The sequence below is a fragment of the Dreissena polymorpha genome, chromosome 2 (genome assembly GCF_020536995.1).
Source record: "Dreissena polymorpha isolate Duluth1 chromosome 2, UMN_Dpol_1.0, whole genome shotgun sequence".
NCBI classification, from domain to species: domain Eukaryota; kingdom Metazoa; phylum Mollusca; class Bivalvia; order Myida; family Dreissenidae; genus Dreissena; species Dreissena polymorpha.
In genome coordinates this window covers 114,594,719-114,616,476 of record NC_068356.1, presented here as the reverse complement: position 1 = coordinate 114,616,476, position 21,758 = coordinate 114,594,719, and the positions used below count along the sequence as shown (strand labels likewise).

Below are 21,758 nucleotides of genomic sequence, written 5' to 3'. Positions count from 1 at the left end.
TATCAAGATAAACAGTCTGACCAAATTCCCTAAAGATTGGATGAAAACTGTGACCTCTATTGTCTACACAAGGTTTTTCTTTTATTTGACCTAGTGACCTAGTTTTTAACCCCAGATGACCCAAATACAATCCCAACCCAGATTTCATCAAGATAAACAGTCTGACCAAATTTCATAAAGATTGGATGAAAACTGTGACCTCTATTGTCTACACAAGGTTTTTCTAATATTTGACCATTTGACCTAGTTTTTGACCCCAGGTGACCCAAATACAATCCCAACACAGATATCATCAAGACAAACATTCTGACCAAATTTCATAAAGATTGGATGAAAAGTGTGACCTCTATTGTCTACACAAGGTTTTTCTATTATTTGACCTAGTGACCTTGTTTTTGACCCCAGATGACCCAAATACAATCCCAACCCAGATTTCATCAAGATAAACATTCTGACCAAATTTCATAAAGATTGGATGAAAACTGCGACCTCTATTGTCTACACAAGGTTTTTCTATTATTTGACCTAGTGACCTACTTTTTTGACCTAGTGGCCTAGTTTTTAATCTAGTGATGTAGTTTTTGCCCAATATAACCCAAATACAATCCCAACCCAGATTTTATGAAGATAAGCATTCTGACCAAATTTCATAAAGATTGGATGAAAACTGTGACCTCTACTGTCTACACAAACAAATTGTTGACGTTTTTTCTATTATTTGACCTAGTGACCTAGTTTTTGACCCCAGATGACCCAAATACAATCCCAACCCAGATTTCTTCAGATAAACATTCTGACCAAATTTCATAAAGATTGGATGAAAACTGCGACCTCTATTGTCTTCACACGGTTTTTCTATTATTTGACCTAGTGACCTTGTTTTGACCTAGTGACCTAGGTTTTGACTGAGTGACCTAGTTTTTGACCCCAGATGACCCAAATACAATCCCAACCCAGATTTCATCAAGATAAACATTCTGACAAAATTTCATAAAGATTGGATGAAAAGTGTGACCTCTATTGTCTACACAAACAAATTGTTGACGGACGCACGCACACATGCACTACGGCTGCCGGATTCACACGGTCACATAAGCTCACCATGTCACTTCTAACAGGTGAGCTAAAGATTAACATTTTCTGATTTGCACACCTGTCATGATATCCAGCGTGCGGCAATACAAAGGTTTAATACAACAATATATATACCCATGCTTTCATGCCGATGATATGACAGTGTACATGTAGCACATTTCTTGCACACTTTTTAACGAGACAAAGGATCAACACAAAAACATGAGCATTGTTTATATGGAGCTAGAATGTGTGAATGTCACGTTAACATTAAAATTCAGAAGTGTGTTTTGGATAAAAAAATTATTATGCTCATTTGGGAATTCAACAAAACGTTAACGGTTGTATGTAATGAATTCAAATTTGTTAAAATTCTTTACGTGTCGATGCAATATTTTCGTAATATTATGCATAAAATTCACAATTTTCACGACGAATACACCCGGTTGCCATTATCAGTTTTCTAAGTAACTGGTCAAGATTTCATTGTGGAAGTGTACCCCATAGGGTTCGATAAGAGTGGTAAGCCAACAAAACTATGAGCTCATGACAAATATGTTAGGCATGATTTTAGTGCAGGTAGTGACGAGTGCTGTCGCCCATTCAAAGCATGCGCTCTCATTGATCAATATCGTTTAACAACACAACGACGATCTGCATTAAGGTTGTCTTTAATTGAGTACATGTAGTTGACAGACGATTTTTAAACAGCTCTTAAAATTTTCAGCAAAGACAATATCCCTTTGGTCTTGAAAAATACTCCCTAATATTAAGCGCACAAATTTTCTCAAACACATTCTAAAAATGTGAGCGATCTTTCGAAAAAAAAAACCGAATTGCATGGTCTAGAATGGACACCAACACGTTTGAATATATTTTGGAAAAAATAGGGGAAATTATTAATAACAAGAGATCGGCAGTCAAGACAGATGCCCCCCCCCCCCAAACAGGCCCTTGACACCCATCACTAAATCCTTTGATGACATGTCAAACAGAAACTATTTTAACACTTATGTCTGTGACCTTGACCTTTGAACCAGTTACTCCAATTTCATTACGGGGTCATCTGCTGTCCAAGGCCAATGCAAATGGACAGTATCAAACGTATGTGAAGTATCAAGCAATCGGTGGATTCCTTGCAATGTTATTAATCGGAAACGATTTTCACACTTATTGTAACAGTGACCTTCACCTTTGACCCAGTGACCCCAGTTTCAATATGGGTCATTTACTGTCCAAGGCCAATGCACATGGAAAGTATCAAAAATCGGTCAATATGGTGATGAGTTATTGAACAGTTTTCAAAATTTTTGTTACAGTGATCTTGACCTTCAACCTAGAGACCCCAATTACAATAGGGGTCATCTACAGTACAGGCAACGTGTACTTCAACAAACGCCACACGTTGCGGTGTTCATTTTACGTTGTTCGCTTACCAAACGACCCCCGCGATGGGTTTTTAGATCAAATATTCGCGGGGGCCGTTTTCCATAAGGTGGACACCGCGAATCACCGCTGACCCATTATATCTACCGCGGTGTTCGTGTTCGCTAAAAATAAAATAATTAAATATAAACGTAAATTATTGATCCCTTTTATTTAAAGCAATAATGAAAACATGTAAATATAGTCTATTTTTATGTACATGCTGGTAGAAGGATATTTTAAGTATTTTTTCAAGATACAATGGGCCATAACTCTAATATTAACAGATGGTGTACAATGTCATTTGGCGTGAATCATCCTCTTATCCGTATCGACTCATACCAAATTTCAATGCCATCCGCCAAAGCACTTCCAATATATGACTCTGGACACAAAGGTGCCGGACAAAAAGTATTTTTTGAGATACAAAGGGCCATATCTCCGTTATTAACAGATTGTGTACAATGCCATTCACAGTGCATCATCCTCTTATCCATATAAATATCCTCCAAGGCCCGAACATCATCAGTGTCCGAACATCGTCCCTCTTTCTAATCTAGCGATTTTATCACTTGATTTTGTGCTGTGAGGTCACAAACACTATGGTTTGTTGACATAGGGTGCAATACAAATGCAAAAACGAAAAAAATGCGTACAAAACAGGTAATACATGTATATTAGCCCATTAAACACACGGTAAATACATTTTTTGGTACATAATTCAAGCTTTAGTATGTTTTAAAATCCATTGTTTACATTTTTGACACACATTCGTGTCGACGGGTTTGTAAGTCACGTCATCAAGTTGATGCAAAAGCTCATGACAAATTTGGGGCCCCACACAGGGTATTTGTATTGTGCGCATTGCCTTAAAACAGCGACACAGTTAATTAAAATCAAATTTAAGCGCTCAGACAGCGTATCTTAGAATCTTATTTGAATTCCTTTTTTTTATTAATAATAGTGCCCTTCAAGGAAATTCCATTTCAAATACAAGAACTATTTGCCAGGAAACTTACTTAAAGCAGAGGTTGAGGTAGAGTAAACAAGGATCGATCCGTCGGGCTGCCCTAGACTATGGCATTCAATACAACTGTCAAGAAGAATAAATCATTAACCCATATGTTTGGGTTTTTTGTTACGTGTTTTAAATGTTAGGTTTAAAGTTGAAAATTTTTGACACTTGAAACCAATAAAAACTTAACATTTTTTAGAGTGGCCTGAACTACTTGTGGTTAGCTCCTTTGAAATTTGATTGGATACATTCAAGTCATGTGACGATGTTTTGACCCTGCAAATTGCGGACATATGATTCATATGAGTGTGTTTGGAGACAGATTAAGGACTTGTGTGCATGGATTTCGATGAAATAAACTTGAGATATGCATGCTAAGAAGGGATTTTCACGCAGTTAAGTGTACTTTTGTACAAATTGTCTTTATTTATACAAGATATTACTTGACCTAATTCTTAGCGTGACGATGTTAAGGCCCGGGGGGATACTTGTACCAAGTTTCAATGAAATCCATCAAAGCACTTCCAAGATAAGTCCATATAAACGGACTCCCAGAGCCTTTGATAAGATTTGCTATTGCGGCTCTGGCAGTCCATATGCACCCCTTCATAAACATGGGTGCAGTTCAGCGCAGCAAATCCGCAGTGGCGTATTTAGGTGGGGGGCTAGGGGGCTAAAGCCCCCCCAGCTGGCTGGCTAGATACGATTTTAAAAAAAATGAGCCCCTTAAAGTATCAAACATATCCACTTGTGTATTTCCTGCCATATGCCCATAATTAAGCCATAAACAGCTGTCGATTTGTGTGATTAGCCCCCAGGCATGTGTACTGACGATCTAACCTACGCCAGCTAAACTGCACGCTTCATTGACTGTAAGTGATAAACTGCGCTATTTGATTGGCTGAATGAGATACATTCAACTAATGAAATTTATCGATGCATTTAGCTATAGGTAAATGTTTACAAATGGCTGCCGCATGGGACTTGTGAAAAACAATATTTCAGTTTGTAGCAATTAAAGAGTTGAGACGACCGCAGTGGACAATCATCATTAATATTTCGGTAAGTTTCTTTGATGAATTTAAATGGGTAAATGTTTACAAATGGCTGCCGCATGGGACTTGTAAAAAACAATATTTCAATTCGTAGCAATTAAAGAGTTGAGACGAACGCAATGGACAATCATCATTAATTTTTCGGTAAGTTTCTTTGATGAATTTAATTGGTATTAGCTCTTGGGAGTGATGATCATTTTGAGTAAAAAGTTATTGCCATTGAAATTCAACAGCACACTTAATGAATGGCAATTAATTTGTTTGTTTTTACAAATTGGACTAATTAACTTATTTGTTGTTCATCTATAGTTATTGAAATTAAAAAGGACTCAAAAATGAAGAATTACTTTTCTAGTATGAAACTAAATCATTTTCAAAATGAAACGCAAACAGGCAACACTTGAATCCATTTGGATCAAGAAACCAAAAACTAATGAACCAACTGAAAATGAGTCTGTTGCTGCTTTCAGCTCTCCGGTACCTCTGGCACCCTCAGCAACATCCACCAATGACATTAGTGTGTACGCTAGACAACATGGTAAACTTACTGATGAGGAACGTGACACTCTTCTCTCTACCGACTGGAAACTGTCAGAGAAACACATGTACAAAAAGACACAATTCGGCAAAACAAGTCGGACATTCCAGACATCCTGGCTCCAGAAGTATTCAGGACTTGTGTACAGTGTCGAAGAAGATGGAGCGTATTGCGTACATTGCGTCACATTTCCAGGGAACAAGAAACGTGGAAAATTAGTTAGTGAACCATTTCAAAACTGGAAGAAAGCCATTGAAGTCTTCGATGGTCATTTTTTTCCAGATGCAAAGAAACACTCCAAAGACCGGGGTACTGGGTATCAAGCCCACATTGATTCGTGCATATGTTGTGAGCAGTTTATGAGTGTGAGAAAAAACAATGCTCCCGTAAATAAGCAGGTCGATGCAGCTCTGCAGGCCAGACGGAAGAAAAATGCTGTGGTTCTTGAGTCTATCACCAAGACAGTGTTGTTATGTGCGCGCCAGCACATAGCCCTCCGTGGGCATTCTGACAGTTCAAAATATTATGATGATGAATCAGTGAATTGTGGTAATTTCCAATCACTTATAGAGTTTCGTGTTGAGTCAGGTGATTCTGTTCTCAAGGAACACTTTGCTACTTGTGGGAAGAATGCTACCTATCGCAGCCCTACAATTCAGAATGAACTTCTTGACATTATGGGACAGACAATTGAACGCAAGTTAGTGAATGAAATAAAAACTGGTGGTAAATTCTACTGTGTGTCTGCCGATGAGGTACGTGACAACGGTAACGTGGAACAGCTAGCCGTGTGTGTCAGGTTTATAGACGAGTCTGACAAGATCCGAGAAGAGTTTCTCCGGTTTGTAGATGTCAGTCCAGATACCAGTGGCGAGGCTCTCTCCCAAGCTATCCTCGACGTGCTAACAGACGTTGGTCTAGACCCTTCTATGATGCGGTCACAGTGCTACGATGGTGCTGGTAAGACCAATATTGTTATAAATGTAATAAATTTCAAAAATACATTAGTTTCAATTTTAAAAGTTTACAATCAAACTAACAATGAAGGATGTGTTCTGATATAGCACTTAATTGTGATTGAGGGGCATATTGACACGGAATTGCAGCCAAAACCATTAATAATAACTGACTAAATCGTTTCAAACTTAAAATGATTGGAGTCTATGAATCCAGCATAGCCAAAATTATCTTTCTTGTTTGGCACCTCATGATCTGAACATTTATTGGTGCGCTGTACTTGTTGTTTAACATTCATGTTTTTATTTCAGGTAACATGACGGGTAAGACAAAAGGTGTAGGTCCAAGAATCCAGCATCAGTACCCCAGAGCTCTTCCTTTTGGTGCACGGCTCACCAGTTATACCGCTGTGTAGTACATGCTTCCAACAGCACACTTGTACGAAACATGATGGGAACAGTTGACAGGGTGAGTACACATTTTTACTTTTATAACTGAAATGAAAATATAATCCAATGCAAAGTATCAAGCTAGTCATATCGTATTCCCAGGATCAGGGTAGGTGAGTCATTATATGTTAAAATTCTGTAATACTTACTGTCCTCTGGACATCTATGTATAAAGATAGGTTGAGTGGTGTGGCATTTTCCATTACCACTCATGAACAAACCCAATTAAAGCAGGTATGCTATTATATATCTTGGATACAGTTTGTGCTTCCAAAGGAGCAACTTTTCCAGTCTACATTCAACATGAAAACTTTTGAAAAAGATAAATATTTTATATATATTAAGTAAAATATTGTTGATATTTAATAAATAATGGTACATGTTTTTATTTTTCAGATTGCTGTGTTCTTCAACTACTCGCCGAAACGACAGACCTGTCTTGCTGAATGTCGGGCTGCCATGGAAGTCACCGAGTCCAAGCGCCAGAAGATAAAGTCTCTCTGCCGTACACGCTGGGTAGAACGACACAACGCCCTTGAGGTCTTTATTGACTTTCTACCCGCCATGGTTGATGCAATGTCTCAGTTAATGGAGAATGAAACAAAGTCTACAACATCTGCTGAAATCTCTGGGTTTTTGATGGCGATTACTGGTTTCCAGTTTATCGCTGTCCTGGTGATTGTGACCCGCTGTCTCAGCTATATAAAACCCCTCACTGTTGCTCTTCAAGGTCGTTCGGTTGATGTGGTCAAGGCCATGTCTCAGGTTAGTGTGGTGCAGCAAGCTCTCCAAGAGGTCCGTGACAACATCGACACCTACCATAACACCTGGTTCCAAGAAGTTTCAACTATCGCTGACAATCTTGGTGTTCAGCCATCTCAACCCAGACTGTGTGGTCGTCAGACTAAGCGTGACAACATCGAAGCAGCAACACCCGAATTGTACTACAAAAGAAACCTAACGATTCCCTTTGTTGACACTTTTGTGAATGAAATGGACACCCGATTCAGTGATTTGCAGACTAAGGCAGCCATGGGATTGAAGCTTATACCGGAACAAATGTGCACCTCTCCTGTCAGTGCTAATGACCTTGAATGGTTCATTGATGATCTCCCTTCCCCTCAGTCCCTGCCTGCTGAGTTGCACTTATGGCAGGCTAGATGGAAAGGTGTTACCAACCCACCTACTACCCTTCAGGGGGCTGTTGAACAGTGTGATTCACAGCTGTACCCCAACATTTACACGGTTTTGTCTATCGCATGTGTGTTCCCTGTCACATCATGTGAGTGTGAAAGAAGTATCAGTGCCCTAGGACTTGTAACAGGGTTCGCCAAAACCGTCGGTCCGCCGGTCCTGACCGGCAAATTTTTCTAAGGACCGACAAGTGATTTAAGATAATCGGTCCGACTGACCGACACAATCGGATGAAAAATGGTTTCAAAAAGATCACTCAAAGTGTATAATATGTTATTGGATTAATAGAAGGTAAATGCTTTTTGTTCAACTTCTGTCAAAATCCTTTTTTTCTTACCTTTATTTTGATGTTAAAGTTGGATTAGAATTGACTATCACATGCGAGTTCAAAATCAACGGTCTTTGTTAAAAAAAGCAACCGCCATTTTATTTGTTCCATTCAATTTCTCCACAACAAAAACCGCATGAAAACTTGTTCAACAGGCATTTGTGAGCATTTTTGTTAAATAATTTCATTATTATATTGTTCTGGGAAGGATATATTTTAATTTACACACCAACAATTTCTGAAATCAAAATTAGATTTTTCACCCGATGTACTATATTTCGGATATTTTAAAATTCGGACAAAGGGATATTTATGTTTTGATTTGTTGTTGATAGTTCGTAGCAATATGTTTTGTGTTATTTCAGACAACAAGAATGGATGGTGGTAATTATCATGGGCCTTTCTATCAAGAAATAGGTGTGAAAGACATTCATTTAATTGAACCTGGAAATCAACCATCTCAGCTAAGAGAAAATATTTTAACAATAGGTGTTGTTTTAGAACTTGTGAAATCGGCTAATAAACAGAAATTGAAGTCATCCAAAGTAGTGTGAATGGGTGTGTGCAATTAAGTCAAACTTGATTGGATGTCACCCTAACTTTTCAAGAACACGGATTTGTAGAGCTGTGCAGGCTATAAAACAGTTTGACAAAAAGAAGTCTAAAAAGAATACCTTTGGTTTATATGTGGTTTATTATTAATATAATAATTGTTTAGTTATATCGCCTTTGGACATGTTATTATTGTATTTTAATGTGATCAAAAGCAATAAACATCAAAAAGGTACTCTCTTTTGTTGTGTTTTGCTGTTATAGTTTAGTCGGACAGTGGGACTGACAGAAACTGATTCGGACTGACAAAAAATTTCAAGTCTGTCAGTCCGAATGACTGACAGATTTTTCAAGTTTTGGCGAACCCTGTTGTAAAGACAAAACTGAGATCTTCAATGGGTCAGGACAGGTTGTCCGCTTTGTGCCTTCTTTCTGTTCATAGGGACATTGACATTAACATTTGCAATGTTGTCCGAGAGTTTGCTCGGAAGCATCCTAGGCGGATGGATCTTCCTGACATCCTGTCTGAGCTGTAGACATTTGTTGAATAGTGGTATAATCACTTCAGCATTAGCATTGTATTATTTTGCTGTTATAATGATATTTATGTTATATCATGTTATTTCATACCGACAATAAATAAATTTTGATTTGATTTGTAAGATTTTCTTGTATTGTTTTTGTTACAAAATGACATAACACTTGATAGAACTTGAAATAAAGAGTGTTGCTTAAAATGTTATTTTTATAATTTGTAAAAAAAAACATCCAACAGGGTGACCTAGTAGGATATCCAACAAGGTGAGGTCCACATCTAACACTGTTAAAAAATTTCTGGTCATAAAGATAAAAGACTACTTTAGTGGTTTCAGAGACATTTGATTTATCCCTGTGTGTCTGTCTGTCTGTGTGTCTGTCACACTTGATGTCTGAACTAAAGTTCTTGATTGTTTTACATGCACTTTTATCATGCAAAATGTTGATAAGATAGCAGGAAAATGCATCATTTCAAGGTGCCATTTAAAAAAAAATCGACAAAGGGAGGGGACACCCCTCCCGCACCCTCCCCAGTTAAGCCCCCCCTCTGAAAAATTTCTGGATACACCCCTGATCCGTGTGCTTCACTAAACAGACGTCATTAGAGACAAATTGAGGAAAATAATAAATAAACTTCATAAACATGTTTAATTTACCTGAATGGCAACCTACAGATGTTATCCTTTGCATGCACCCTATAAAAACACGACGATGTTTCAACACACTTTTCTCGCTGACATGTTTATGTTTAAATTTGAAACAGTGTATTCTGTATCGAATACCACATCGTTGTCCACTTTATAGGCTGAAGCACATAACACGACGTGCAAAATATTGGTGTACTGCGACCTAACCAATATTGGGTCAATTTTCCAATATGGCGGATACAGCGTACAAAACAAAACCCAAGTCAATAAAATCAATTATTTCTTGCTTTAATAGTACCATTTGGATGAGTTTGCGGTTTAGATAGGTAAACTTTAATAAGTTTTTGCAGTTTAAGTCTTCCTTAACCCTTGCATTGTTGATAACATTTTGCACCCATGGACAAGAGAGAGCGCATTGCAACTCGAAGCAGCCCATTGGGCTATAAAGCTTAGAGTTTAATTATTGCAACTATTCCAAGATATGACTACGGACACAAAAGTGCCAGATGGAGGGACAGAAAGACAGACAGAAGAACAATGCCAATACAATATCCCTCCGCCTAGGGCAGAGTATAATAATTAGTTAAATATTCTACAAAATACAACTCTTAAAGTTTCTACCCATACTGGCCATAGTCATACCTGATCCTGAAGCAGAAGTTGTCCTTTGAGAATTTCCAAGGAACATAACCGTAAGAAGATGAGGGTATGTGTTTTCTAGAGCAAAGCATAAGCCCTTAAATGCTAGATTGTCCTTGTTCAGTAAAATATCAAGAATCTTGTCGACCCTTTCCTTGTTGACAGTCAGTTTATTGATTTCTGTAACTTCTGCATTGCTCAACGTTTCTGCGATTTCTAAAATAGGCAACAAACGATCGGCATCCACAACCGCAGAAAACTTAAGTCTATGAAGTTCAATAAGCTCTTTATATTTAGCTTCCATCGCCACATCAGCCAGAAACTACACAACCACATATATTTACAACCGTATGAAGTTTATTTTCTTTCAGATCTGTTGTTATCGTGTGTACGTCAGCCATGTTGGCCGATGAATATATCAATAGGGTTGTGCTCGGTTACATTCAAATTCATCAAAATAACATTTCAAACACAACGGTAGTTATGTATAATAAACCATGTATTGTCCCTCACTTTACATAAAAAGAGGTATGTATAAAAAAGTAATGGTGTATGGTCTTTTTTATACTAGTTTCATAGAGTATAATACTAATATGCATTCAACAATTGTAAACACAACCTCTTTAACAAATCGAATTCGACCAATTAACAGCTGATCGGTTATCAGGTTAAGTAATATTATTCATAATATTAAAATTAAACATAAAATAATATATCCGGTAGAAATATACCAAGATTCTTGATTGTATATTGTATTAAAACATTTAAAATGCAATTTTGCGCTAAATAGTTTATGCGGTTACACAACAGTAATTCTATTTGGCACATAGTAGACCGTGTGAGAGATCTTGGTGTTACAACGACCAACACTCTTAACCTTTACCTTCACATCACGAAGAAGTGCCAAATTGCCCAAATGCAATTGCGTAATTAAAGAGCTATACGCAGGCATTTCACACAGAAGTCAGCGGAGGTGTTAGTACATGGTCTTGTTCACTCCCATATTGACTTTTGCAATGGTTTATTCACCGATCTACCAGCTAACCAAATTCAAAAAGCTTCAGCGGACTCAAAATCATGCCGCAAGAGTGGTCCTGAATGCGTCATTTGATCAACCAAGTACTGAACTATTGAAACAACTCCTCTGGCTACCAGTAAACGCTAGAATCGTGTACAAAGTCCTGGTTATGGTCTTTGGTGTTGTCCATGGTTATGCTCCAGGTTACTTGCAAGAAATGTTTGTCCCAGCAAACAGTCGGTATAGACTTCGATCACAAAGCGACTGTAATCTTGTTATTCCCAGGAGGCGAACTAAGATGGCGGATAGATCTTTAGCTGTTATTGGCCCGAAGTGGTGGAACAATCTACCAAGCCACTTAAAAATCATTGACAATGAGGGCTGTTTTAGATCAAGGCTTAAAACTCATTTGTTCAACCTTTTTCACGGATAACCTATGTGCAGTGATTGTGAAGCGCAATAGAATATTTTTATAATATTTTTTGCACTATATAAGTGACAGGTATTTGTATTTATAGTGCTACTCAAGTGCCTTTGCGGATTACCGCCTCTGAGGGTTATTGAGGTTCTTCCGCGTCTGAAGCTGTGTAATTTGTGGACCCAGAATGTGCCCAGCACTCTTGCCTAACAAACTTGCTGAGATGATGAAAGCTGAGACGAATTTTGAAATAATCTTCATTTTCGAGTTGTATAGTATAACTAAAAAAAAATCATTTTTTCCAGTGATTGTGCAGTGCGTGGAAACCGGACAATCCGGAAATGCAGATGTAAAGTAGGATGACAACCGATCGAATTTACATGCGCCAGGTGAAGGAATTGAACCCGGGTCTCATCGGTATGACGCACGAATAACAACGATAGTGCTAACCGAACATTCATCGATACAGCAGCTGTCTATTTACATCTTCATTTACATTTACATCGGCTGGTACACAACATTTCATCAATGTTAATGTACAAACATGCATATTTTTATTAAAATTGAAAAAATAATACATACAGTGTCCAGATCATCAGGATATAAGTTTATTGGATACACCATTTTTACATAACAATACAACAAACAAAGAAACTTCAAAAACTATCATGAGAACAAAACATGAAACCTCTATAACGAGAGACATTATTGTTCGTATCCACTACTTGTATAATAACATGACCTTTTATTTTTACAATTACAATTATTTTGGAAATCATAATTTTACCAATCCGTGAACAAGTTTCTTAATTATGCTGATATTTAAGACAAAATATTGTTTGAAGGATTTGTATAACTCGCAGTTGGTGGTGTTGTTGTTGTTGTTGCAGTATTTCTAATTAACATGTAGCAAAAATATTAGAAGAATAATGTGTGTGTAATAAAGGGCGGACACTCACAGAAAGAATGTAATGTTTTATTATTAGTTGTTTGTAAAGGCAAAAAAGTGTACCTTGTTTTCACTACTGCACACATAGTGGAAAGGTCGGCTTTTTTTTTAATTATTATAATACATGTGTTACATTTTTCACTTTATGACTTAACATAAAAATATATATTCAATATTCTTTTAAATATGTAATGGTTGATTTAAACGGTTATTAAGCAAATATTTTAGTGCAAATATATTTCTGCTTTGGCTTACACATTTTATTACATTTTGTTTAGTGTTTATTTTAAGACTATCACTTCTGAAACTCATAATATGAGCTCACATCATCGAGCGTATTTGCAACTTTTTCGATACTTGTAAATTTTGTATTAGATTTTTTCCTCATTGAATGAGCCCCGTGATTATATTTTTCTATCTGTTTGAAGTGCGTTTCATTTAGTTTTACAATTGAACTTATTTATAAACCAAAATAAAAAAACCTCCCATGCGACGTCGGTCCCAAAATACGCATACAACTGATAAACATATACAACATATATAATAAATGTCATCACCAGTTAGCTTTAACGGTTGTATTTGATATGCAGTAAATTACTATATAAAAAACACACTAATGCATATTTAAGGATTTAACTTTTAAAATATGTTCCATAATAAAACACCCAACAGAATGAAATATATTGTGGGTTTACTATATGTAAAAACGCCATATTCACTACATAGACATCGGAATCTCGCTTAACACGACTTGCGCACCGTTAACGTTCAAAACCTTGATGACCAGGAGGGGCATTTAGAAAATAATGTTGGTTATTAACCTTATTACTACGGTAGTGTAAAGTAGTTAACACCCTTTACCCATGATTTAAATGCCCGTATATTGATAGTTGGATTTCCTCTGATTGTACCCTTTAGAGCTTCGACCACTTGTTTACGTTTTTATATGCATCAATGTTATTTTGTTAAAAGAATTTACACCATCATGGATGCAGAGACAGATGAATATAATGTGGCCGATGAACGGCCTTCAAGCTCCAGTGCAGAACTAGATTATGAGTCCGACGAAAGCGGAGAAACAGGCGATGGTTCTGACAGAGATGAAGTCTTGTCCCAGCTGTCTGTCAGCTCAGTCAAACCCGTGAAAGGCGAATCATTTTGTGATTGTTACAAGACTGGGAGAGAAAAAGAGTGTGTCTGTGGAGAGGATGATTCATGTAATTATTTATTTAGTATGTTTGTGAAACTTTATTAAGCCAGGTAGATCTTTTGAAGAGCCAGGCCCATGGAAAGTCAGTTAAAATTAAAGCATGCATTACTTTGGGCTCTAAATTCTAACATCATAGGATTCCCTTATATCAAGTGTAGCCTTATTACCATCACTTTGTTTACCTCAAGAACTCGGCTCTTTACCTCAAGAACTCGGCTCTTGTGATGATGTCACACGCTTGCGCTCTTGTCCAAGTATTTTGTTTCACTAACATAATTTGGCTTGAAAATAACTACAGACACAACTAAAATGAGGAAACAAACAAGTATAATTGCATTTCAAAATCTTACTTCAACTGAAAAAATCCAAATGTTTCCCTATTCCTTTCAATTTTTTTCTGTCCTATGCATAGGAAATTCTCAAAGGACAACTTCCACATAAATTATAAAGTGAGGCAGACAACTGCACTAGTGTGAACACAACACTTTCATGCATTTGATTTTATTTTTTTAACAAAAATTCAATTACTTTTTCCTGATTCTCAGAAAATGTTGCATGGAACAATCTGTGCACTCACATCGCGAAAATAGGAGACATGACAATATACACATGTTCAGTACTCTTGCTTTTCGGATGTGACACACAGGGACTACCCTACGGGCGACTATGAGCGATAATTTCGCTCTTACGCCCGTGATTTCGCCGTACAAGCCTAGAAAAGCGAAGATAAAGTCGCCTGGATTTTGTGAGTAAACAAGACCGGAAAAGCGAATATCAAATCACCCGATTATTTTTGCTAAGGCTTGCTACCGCCCGCAGGCGATAAGCAAGTTTATTGTTTGTTGTTTATCTAACGGTGACACAATTTACCCCCTGCACGGATCGTAAATTGAACGTGACAAAGCAGTCCCCTTAATATTGGTTGCTATAACAACACACTGGTGCCTCTTCGCGCGTGCCGCAAGTTGTCTACTGATTACGTGATCATTGATTGACCATCCGATAATTGCAGGTTTTTGGCAGACAGCACGTTTAAAGAAAGTCGGCAAAAATAATTCAAGAAAAACAAACTTGATCAAAGGTCTATAAATTGCGTAGATCCACTATAAAGTCCAGCGAGTTTTGTCAGTTTGTTAATCCACCGAAAATTAAGAGTAACACATATCTTATATAAACTGGAATCACAGTTCATTTTTTATACTATAAGTCATAATACTACACATAAATATTGTGAAAACACATTTCCTCGATTAGATATAAATTATCCAAGTAGAATTAAATTGCTATGTCATGACCATCAACATTGCAAATGGCGGACGAATTGTAACATAAACTGGTTCCCCGTTGAATATAACCGTTGACTAAAATATACAACAGGTACAGGCTAATGTATTGGCGATTTTAATTGGATAACACGAAGACCAATCGGAGCGTTGTTTATTACTGTCGGGAATTCATGACGTTAACATTTATCCGCTTACATGCACGCAACGTCATGTATATTATCGACGTCACTTTTCATGCTGTGTATAAAACAACTTCGTATGAACGTCTAATAAAATGTCGAAACTAACGCAACTGTTTTCGTATTTCGCAGTTTTGTAAAATCATACGATCATCATACGCAATATTAACTTACCTGTCAGCTGTCAAAAAGTTCGGGAAATGTTTTGTTTCCGGTTTGGAAATGGTACGAGGATTACTTCCCCTGAACCTCGTATAATCTCGGGATATGTTTCTAAAAATAACCGGTCCAAATTTAGATCGGTAAAATTAGCTTGTACCGATCCCTATTTAGAGAGTAACGATAGATAAGGGGAGGTAACCAATCTAATTGTAACATTACACCCGCGTTCAATTCAAAGCTGACTATTCACATTACAAGTAATGGTGATTCAATAATGGAGAAAGCATTAACTGGATTTAACAAACATTTGATAAGGTTTGTTAAACCAGATAGCAACAAGGAAAATTTTGATTTTTAAAGTAAACAGGTAAGGCATTCTTAAGTGAACATATTTCGGACATGTGAAGTATTCGGATAAACAGTAATAGCTATACATGTACTAGATGTTCCATGCATTAAGATTGTGTTTTGTTACAAAAGCAGTCATAGGGATGATGATAATATAATGATAATAAATATGTGATGAAAAGGTGCTACCGGTACAAATTATTAAATACTTAAATGTGTTAAATGACTAAAATGTGTTATGATGAAGAAGATTTTAGTGAGAATTTATTGTTTTTACAAATAAACATAGTATAATGATAGAAATAATAAAAGTTGCAAAATAAACACGCGTTGTTTTTGATATTGTTTGCACAAACGTCTCCCTGATTTTCCAAACTTCTCCCTGTTTCAGAACAAAGGAGAAGTCACTTCTCCCTATTTTTAAGGCCTAGGGTAGTCCGTGGACACAGTGCGTTTTTTTCATTCAAAATCGGGTAACCGGACCCTTTCCCAATGAGAAAAAGTATATATTTTTCCCAAATGGGAGCTAAAAATTCCCAATGAAGGGTTTCCAAAAAAATATATATATTTTTATTTTTTATTTTTTTTAGATCTCAATATTTTGTTCATCTCCCGTCCATATAAGTTCAACCTTAGTAAATATAATACTGGACACACTTGTATCCTTAATTTTGAAGCATATTTTAGCAAAACAACAACACTAATTTCCCAACTTTAGTCAAAACGACGCGAATTTTCCCAATCCACAGGGAACCCCGCCCCTTTCCCAAAACGGTGAAAAAAAACTCTGTGACGTCTGGATACCATGTAAACACTAAACTATGCTCGTAGTGGATGTAATTATATGCGGGTGTGTATAGAACTATCGGCTTTGCGTGTTTAAACAGGCTGTAAATTAATAATTTTGGCATGGATATAACAGGAATTAAATTAATATTTTAAGGTAAATCGTTTATTGCGGTTTTGTTTACATTAATTGAGAAATTCTTTTACTTTTTTCCTTAACCACTCGATACACGGTTATTGGAGAGTACTTAATTTTCCACTGTTTCTTTTTTAGAGCAACACATGTTAAATGTTCTAGACAAGCAATATAGGGACAATTTTTTATCTGATTGAATAAAAAAGTTACTATAAATGGTGGTAGAAATGTTATCACAAAGAAGATGTAATTTGTCAGATTTTGTTTTTGGCAAAACATGAAACAATTATCTTTAAAAGTGAAACAATGGCCCTTTGAAACATGAAGTGGCTCAAATAGCTGTTTAAAAAGGTAATATTGTCATATTTGAGCTAGACTGATGTCCAGATTAAAAAAATCTAGAACGGACTATGTCATCTGGCAGTAATTCAAGAAGAGGCTTATCTCTGTCTATGCATTTAATTATAAAAATGCATATGTCCAAAGCTCACATGTCAGTTTAAAATAGCAACAATTATTCAGCAACTGGTGTTTTTTTGTTCAAATTTAAAGCCTGTATGGGGATCCATTTCCAACGGAAAAAAGTATATATTTTTCCTAAATGGGACCCAGCTATTCCCAAATTATTCCCAATTTGAAGGTTTCCAAACATTTATTTTTTCAACATCAAGTTCATCTCTAATCCACCTCTTTAAATTAGTAAATTAATATTGAAATCATTTTTAAAGCATTTGTAAGCAAAAAAAAAAGCAAAAATAATATCCCAATTGTAGTCCAACAAACAGGATTTTTCTCAATCCAAAGGGCCCCATTCCCTATTAAAAATGGTGAAAAAAACATTGACAAGAATAATATAAATAAATGTATGTTTGTCATTAAAAAATTGTTGAATTTTAGTTTAAACAAATATTTTTTCTTAGAACCAGTAACAAATTTTTATGTTATTTTCCATAGCTATTCTTACAGATTCAACTTTGTACCTTACTTCTTTCAGACTTTGAATGGACATGGGACAGTATGTCAAAGTCTGCTGCTAGTTTTCTGAAGCACGATCAACGGGAAGTGGTGTTCCATGTGGACTACAGCTGTGGAACAGCCGCTGTACGGGGAAACCAACCAATGGTGGACGACCAGTATTACTGGGAGGTGAAAATGACCACACCTGTATATGGCACGGATATGGTAAGCAGAGCCGTTAAAGAATGGTATACTTAGCCAGCTAGTGAATTTGTTAATTTAAAAAGCCAATATCCCTTTTTACGATGATAAATATAAAGGCTTTTAAGATGGAACCATTTGGATGACATTTTATTGGACATGTTTTGAAGCTATTTGTAAGTCATATTCCATTTGAAATGCTCAGTTGTATCTTGAGGTTGATATTTTTTAGATGGTTGGAGTGGGAACAGTTGATTTAGATCTGAACAAGTACCGCCACAAGTTCTGCAGCCTTGTAGGTAGGGATGGAGATAGTTGGGGACTATCCTACACAGGCATGTTGCACAACAAGGGTCAGAAGCTGCCATACGCCAGCAAGTTTGGCCAGGGTACCATTATTGGAGTGCATCTTGATATGTGGCATGGGACTTTGTCATTCTATAAAAACAGAAAACCATTGGGTATGTCATCATCGTTGCATTTGGTACAGTTCTTATATGCCAATGTAGCTGTTACAGTTTAAAACTTAGTCGTAATCACAGGAGTAAAATTAAAGTTTATAAGAAATTTAACCAAAATATTGACTCTGCATAGAGAACATGATAACTTATTGAGTAATATTATTCATTCGTTCAACTGCACAAACAGAGTATATGTTGTCACATTGTTGTGTGTGTCAGCATCTTCCCCAGAAAAGTTTTTCTGTTATTTTTTTTTTCATTCCTCAAAACCAAAGATATTCACCAATGCTTTCAATCCCTCTTCACTTTCAAAAGGGTAATATATTTAATTTAAGGAAGATTCCCTTGTGATATGCATTTCCAGAGTATTCTGTCCTGTTTTGTAATTAAACTTTGACAAATATTGGTTAAAATCAATTTGTACAACTATCTAAGACATTTTCACAAGTACTTGTTAATCAGGTTATTTGTTCATGGTGCTTGCAGTTTGCAAAGAATCCAAGGTAACCTTTAATATCCCCTGCCATAGGCGGAGGGATATTGTTTTAGCATTGTCCGTTCTTCCGTCCATCCGGCACTTTGGTGTCCGGAGCCATATCTTGGAAGTGCTTTGGCAGATTTCATTGAAACTTGGTATGAGTATATATATAGATAAGAGAATGATGCACGCCAAATGGCATTGAACACCATCAAATAATAACGGAGTTATGGCCCTTTGTATTTTGAAAAAATGCTTTTTTGTGTGTCCAGAGCCATATCTTGTGTCCAGAAGTATAATGGCGGGGGATATCAATTCAACAAATTTGCTTGTTATTTTTTGCGGTTATTACCCATTTTTTCAGCTTCAACTATTTGTTTGAAGTAAAACTCTAAAAGCATATGAGTATAAATTTGTGCAAAGCAAACTAATTATTATAGTTACCAGTAACCTTTAAGTGACATCTACCTGGATGCTGCATATGATATGGAAAGACTCTGGGCAGTTCTCTTAGTTTTAGAGTTGGACTTGTTTTATAGAGGTCATTTAGATACACTTTTGCAATTAAGCCATTGGAAGCATTAGCAAAGAACTATTAAAATAATGTCCATATTACCCAAAGTAATAAATTCTGAATATTTACGTGTACTTTCGTTTTGTTTTACAACAGGAATTGCATATAGGGGTTTGCAAGGAAAGAAACTGTACCCAGTGGTCTCGTCTACTGCAGCTCGCAGTGGTATGAAAGTGATCAAGTGTAGATCCTTTAAGACATCGCTTCAGTTTATGTGCTGCCAAGTTCTGAGAACAGTTATTCCAAGACATCTGGATGTTCTTCAGGTTATAGCAATGCCCCCTGGACTCCGAGAATTCCTAGAAAATAATATAAGCTGGTTGTTGCAGCCAAACCCTGTAGAAAGACTTGCACCTTCATATTCTGATGTGTTTCGTAGTCGAGGAACCAAAAGAAAATATTCTAGTTCAGAAGAAGACTGTGATGATGGGCCATCAAGCAGTAAATCTTCACGATAAACACATACTTAAGAGATGCTAGTTTTGTGAATGTATATACTAAATGTATATGGGAAATAATGCTTTGCGGCAAATACTTTATCTATACTGCATTTTATTCACCAAAACTGATAATGCATATAAGGCCATGTGACTGTTTTAGATTTTAAGTGCATTCTTAAGAGTTGTTTGTAAGTGTCACTTATGTGAAGGGTGAAGCATATTTTATTACTAGTTTGAGATTATTTTATTTGTTTGTTAAGAAGCATATGAAGGTCTCATTAAAATTTTATTGCAAAGTTTCTATGTACATGTATTGCAAAATACATGACTGGTATATTTTGGAATACTTAAAAACTTTGCAATTATATTGTTAGAAAAATATTAAATCCTCTGGCAAATGTATCAATTTGTATATTTCCTGTGTTTATTGCAATTTATAATACAAATTTGGTTTCTTTACTAGTTTGAACATAAGTTCATGGATTCCATTACAGTTTAAAAACCAGAGTCAAATGACCCTGTGTTTGAAAATTTCCGGGGTCAAATAAAACTTTCAGGGCTCACTCAAAGTACTAAAGCAGAGAGCGATTTTGTTTGACTAGTTAAATTTTCTGTAAATGTTTCTTTGTATACATTTTTTTGCAGTAAAATACTGTGTGATTAAGAACAATGTGTATTAATATAAAATAAATTATTACTTAAGGTTTACAGTAATATATGCATCAAACTGATGTAAGGCAAACAATTTGCAAGAGTTAAAAGTGATAAAATTGCAAAATGATTGCATCAAAAAGCAGGATTCTGCCTTAATTGAAATCCCTTAATACATGACTGTTAACTATTGTTGCTTGTTCATTCATGCATAATTGTCCAGTGAAACCAGAGGGGACTTATGGTTTGCACTCCGTCTGTCTGTCAGTCAGTCCGTCACACTTTTCTGGATCCTGCAATAACTTTAAAAGTTCTTTATATTTTTTCATGAAACTTAAAACATGGATATATGGCAATATGGAGATTATGCACATCATTTCATTTTGTTCCTACCTCAAGAATTCTGGTTACTATGGCAACAAATATAAAAAATAATAATTTTTAGCGCATCTATTTTTTTTTTTTTAATTATGAGCTATTGTCATCACCTTGGCGTCTGCGTCGGCGTCCGGTTAAGTTTTGCGTTTAGGTCCACTTTTCTCAGAAAGTATCAATGATATTGCATTCAAACTTGGTACACTTAATTACAATCATGAGGGGACTGGGCAGGCAAAGTTAGATAACTCTGGCATGCATTTTGACAGAATTATGTGCCCTTTTTATACTTAGAAAATTGAAAATTTTGGTTAAGTTTTGTGTTTAGGTCCATTTTATTCCTTAAGTATCAAAGCTATTGCTTTCATACTTGCAACACTTACTAACTATCATAAGGGGACTGTGCAGGCAAAGTAATGTAACTCTGACTGGCATTTTGACAGAATTTTGTGCCCTTTTTATACTTAGAAAATTGAAAATGTGGTTAAGTTTTGTGTTTAGGTCCACTTTATTCCTACAGTATCAAAGCTATTGCTTTCATACTTGCAACACTTATTAACTATCATAAGGGGACTGTGCAGGCAAAGTTATGTAATTCTGACTGGCATTTGGACGGAATTATGGGCCCTTTATACTTAGAAAATTGAAAATTTTGTTAAGTTTTGTGTTTTGGTCCACTTTACCCCTAAACTATCATAGACATTGCTTTCATACTTGGA

The 21,758-nt window shown here is 36.2% G+C and overlaps 3 protein-coding genes across 6 annotated transcripts in view; 2 read left to right on the top strand and 1 right to left on the bottom strand.

Annotated features, from left to right (window-relative positions):
• Positions 1 to 10,929, bottom strand: part of LOC127868547 (disks large homolog 5-like) — a 98,459-nt gene extending 87,530 nt beyond the window's left edge. The window contains exon 1 of one of the 4 annotated variants that reach the window (XM_052410394.1): positions 10,414 to 10,929. In XM_052410394.1, coding sequence (XP_052266354.1) covers positions 10,414 to 10,714 — 301 coding nt within the window. In that variant the 5' untranslated portion in view covers positions 10,715 to 10,929. The remainder of the gene's footprint in view (positions 1 to 10,413) is intronic. The other 3 variants (XM_052410393.1, XM_052410395.1, XM_052410396.1) reach the window with 3 other exon arrangements.
• LOC127868566 (52 kDa repressor of the inhibitor of the protein kinase-like) lies at positions 5,309 to 7,970 on the top strand. Its single transcript, XM_052410438.1, has 3 exons — positions 5,309 to 6,067; positions 6,376 to 6,532; positions 6,910 to 7,970. The coding sequence occupies exons 2-3, from the start codon at positions 6,512 to 6,514 to the stop codon at positions 7,885 to 7,887; spliced, it is 999 nt and encodes a 332-aa protein (XP_052266398.1). The 5' UTR covers positions 5,309 to 6,067; positions 6,376 to 6,511; the 3' UTR covers positions 7,888 to 7,970.
• Positions 10,930 to 13,700: 2,771 nt separating the features above from the next.
• LOC127868565 (SPRY domain-containing SOCS box protein 3-like) lies at positions 13,701 to 20,415 on the top strand. The gene is made up of 4 exons (XM_052410437.1): positions 13,701 to 14,012; positions 17,897 to 18,084; positions 18,293 to 18,521; positions 19,670 to 20,415. The coding sequence occupies exons 1-4, from the start codon at positions 13,742 to 13,744 to the stop codon at positions 20,029 to 20,031; spliced, it is 1,050 nt and encodes a 349-aa protein (XP_052266397.1). The 5' UTR covers positions 13,701 to 13,741; the 3' UTR covers positions 20,032 to 20,415.
• The last annotated feature ends 1,343 nt before the right edge of the window (positions 20,416 to 21,758 follow it).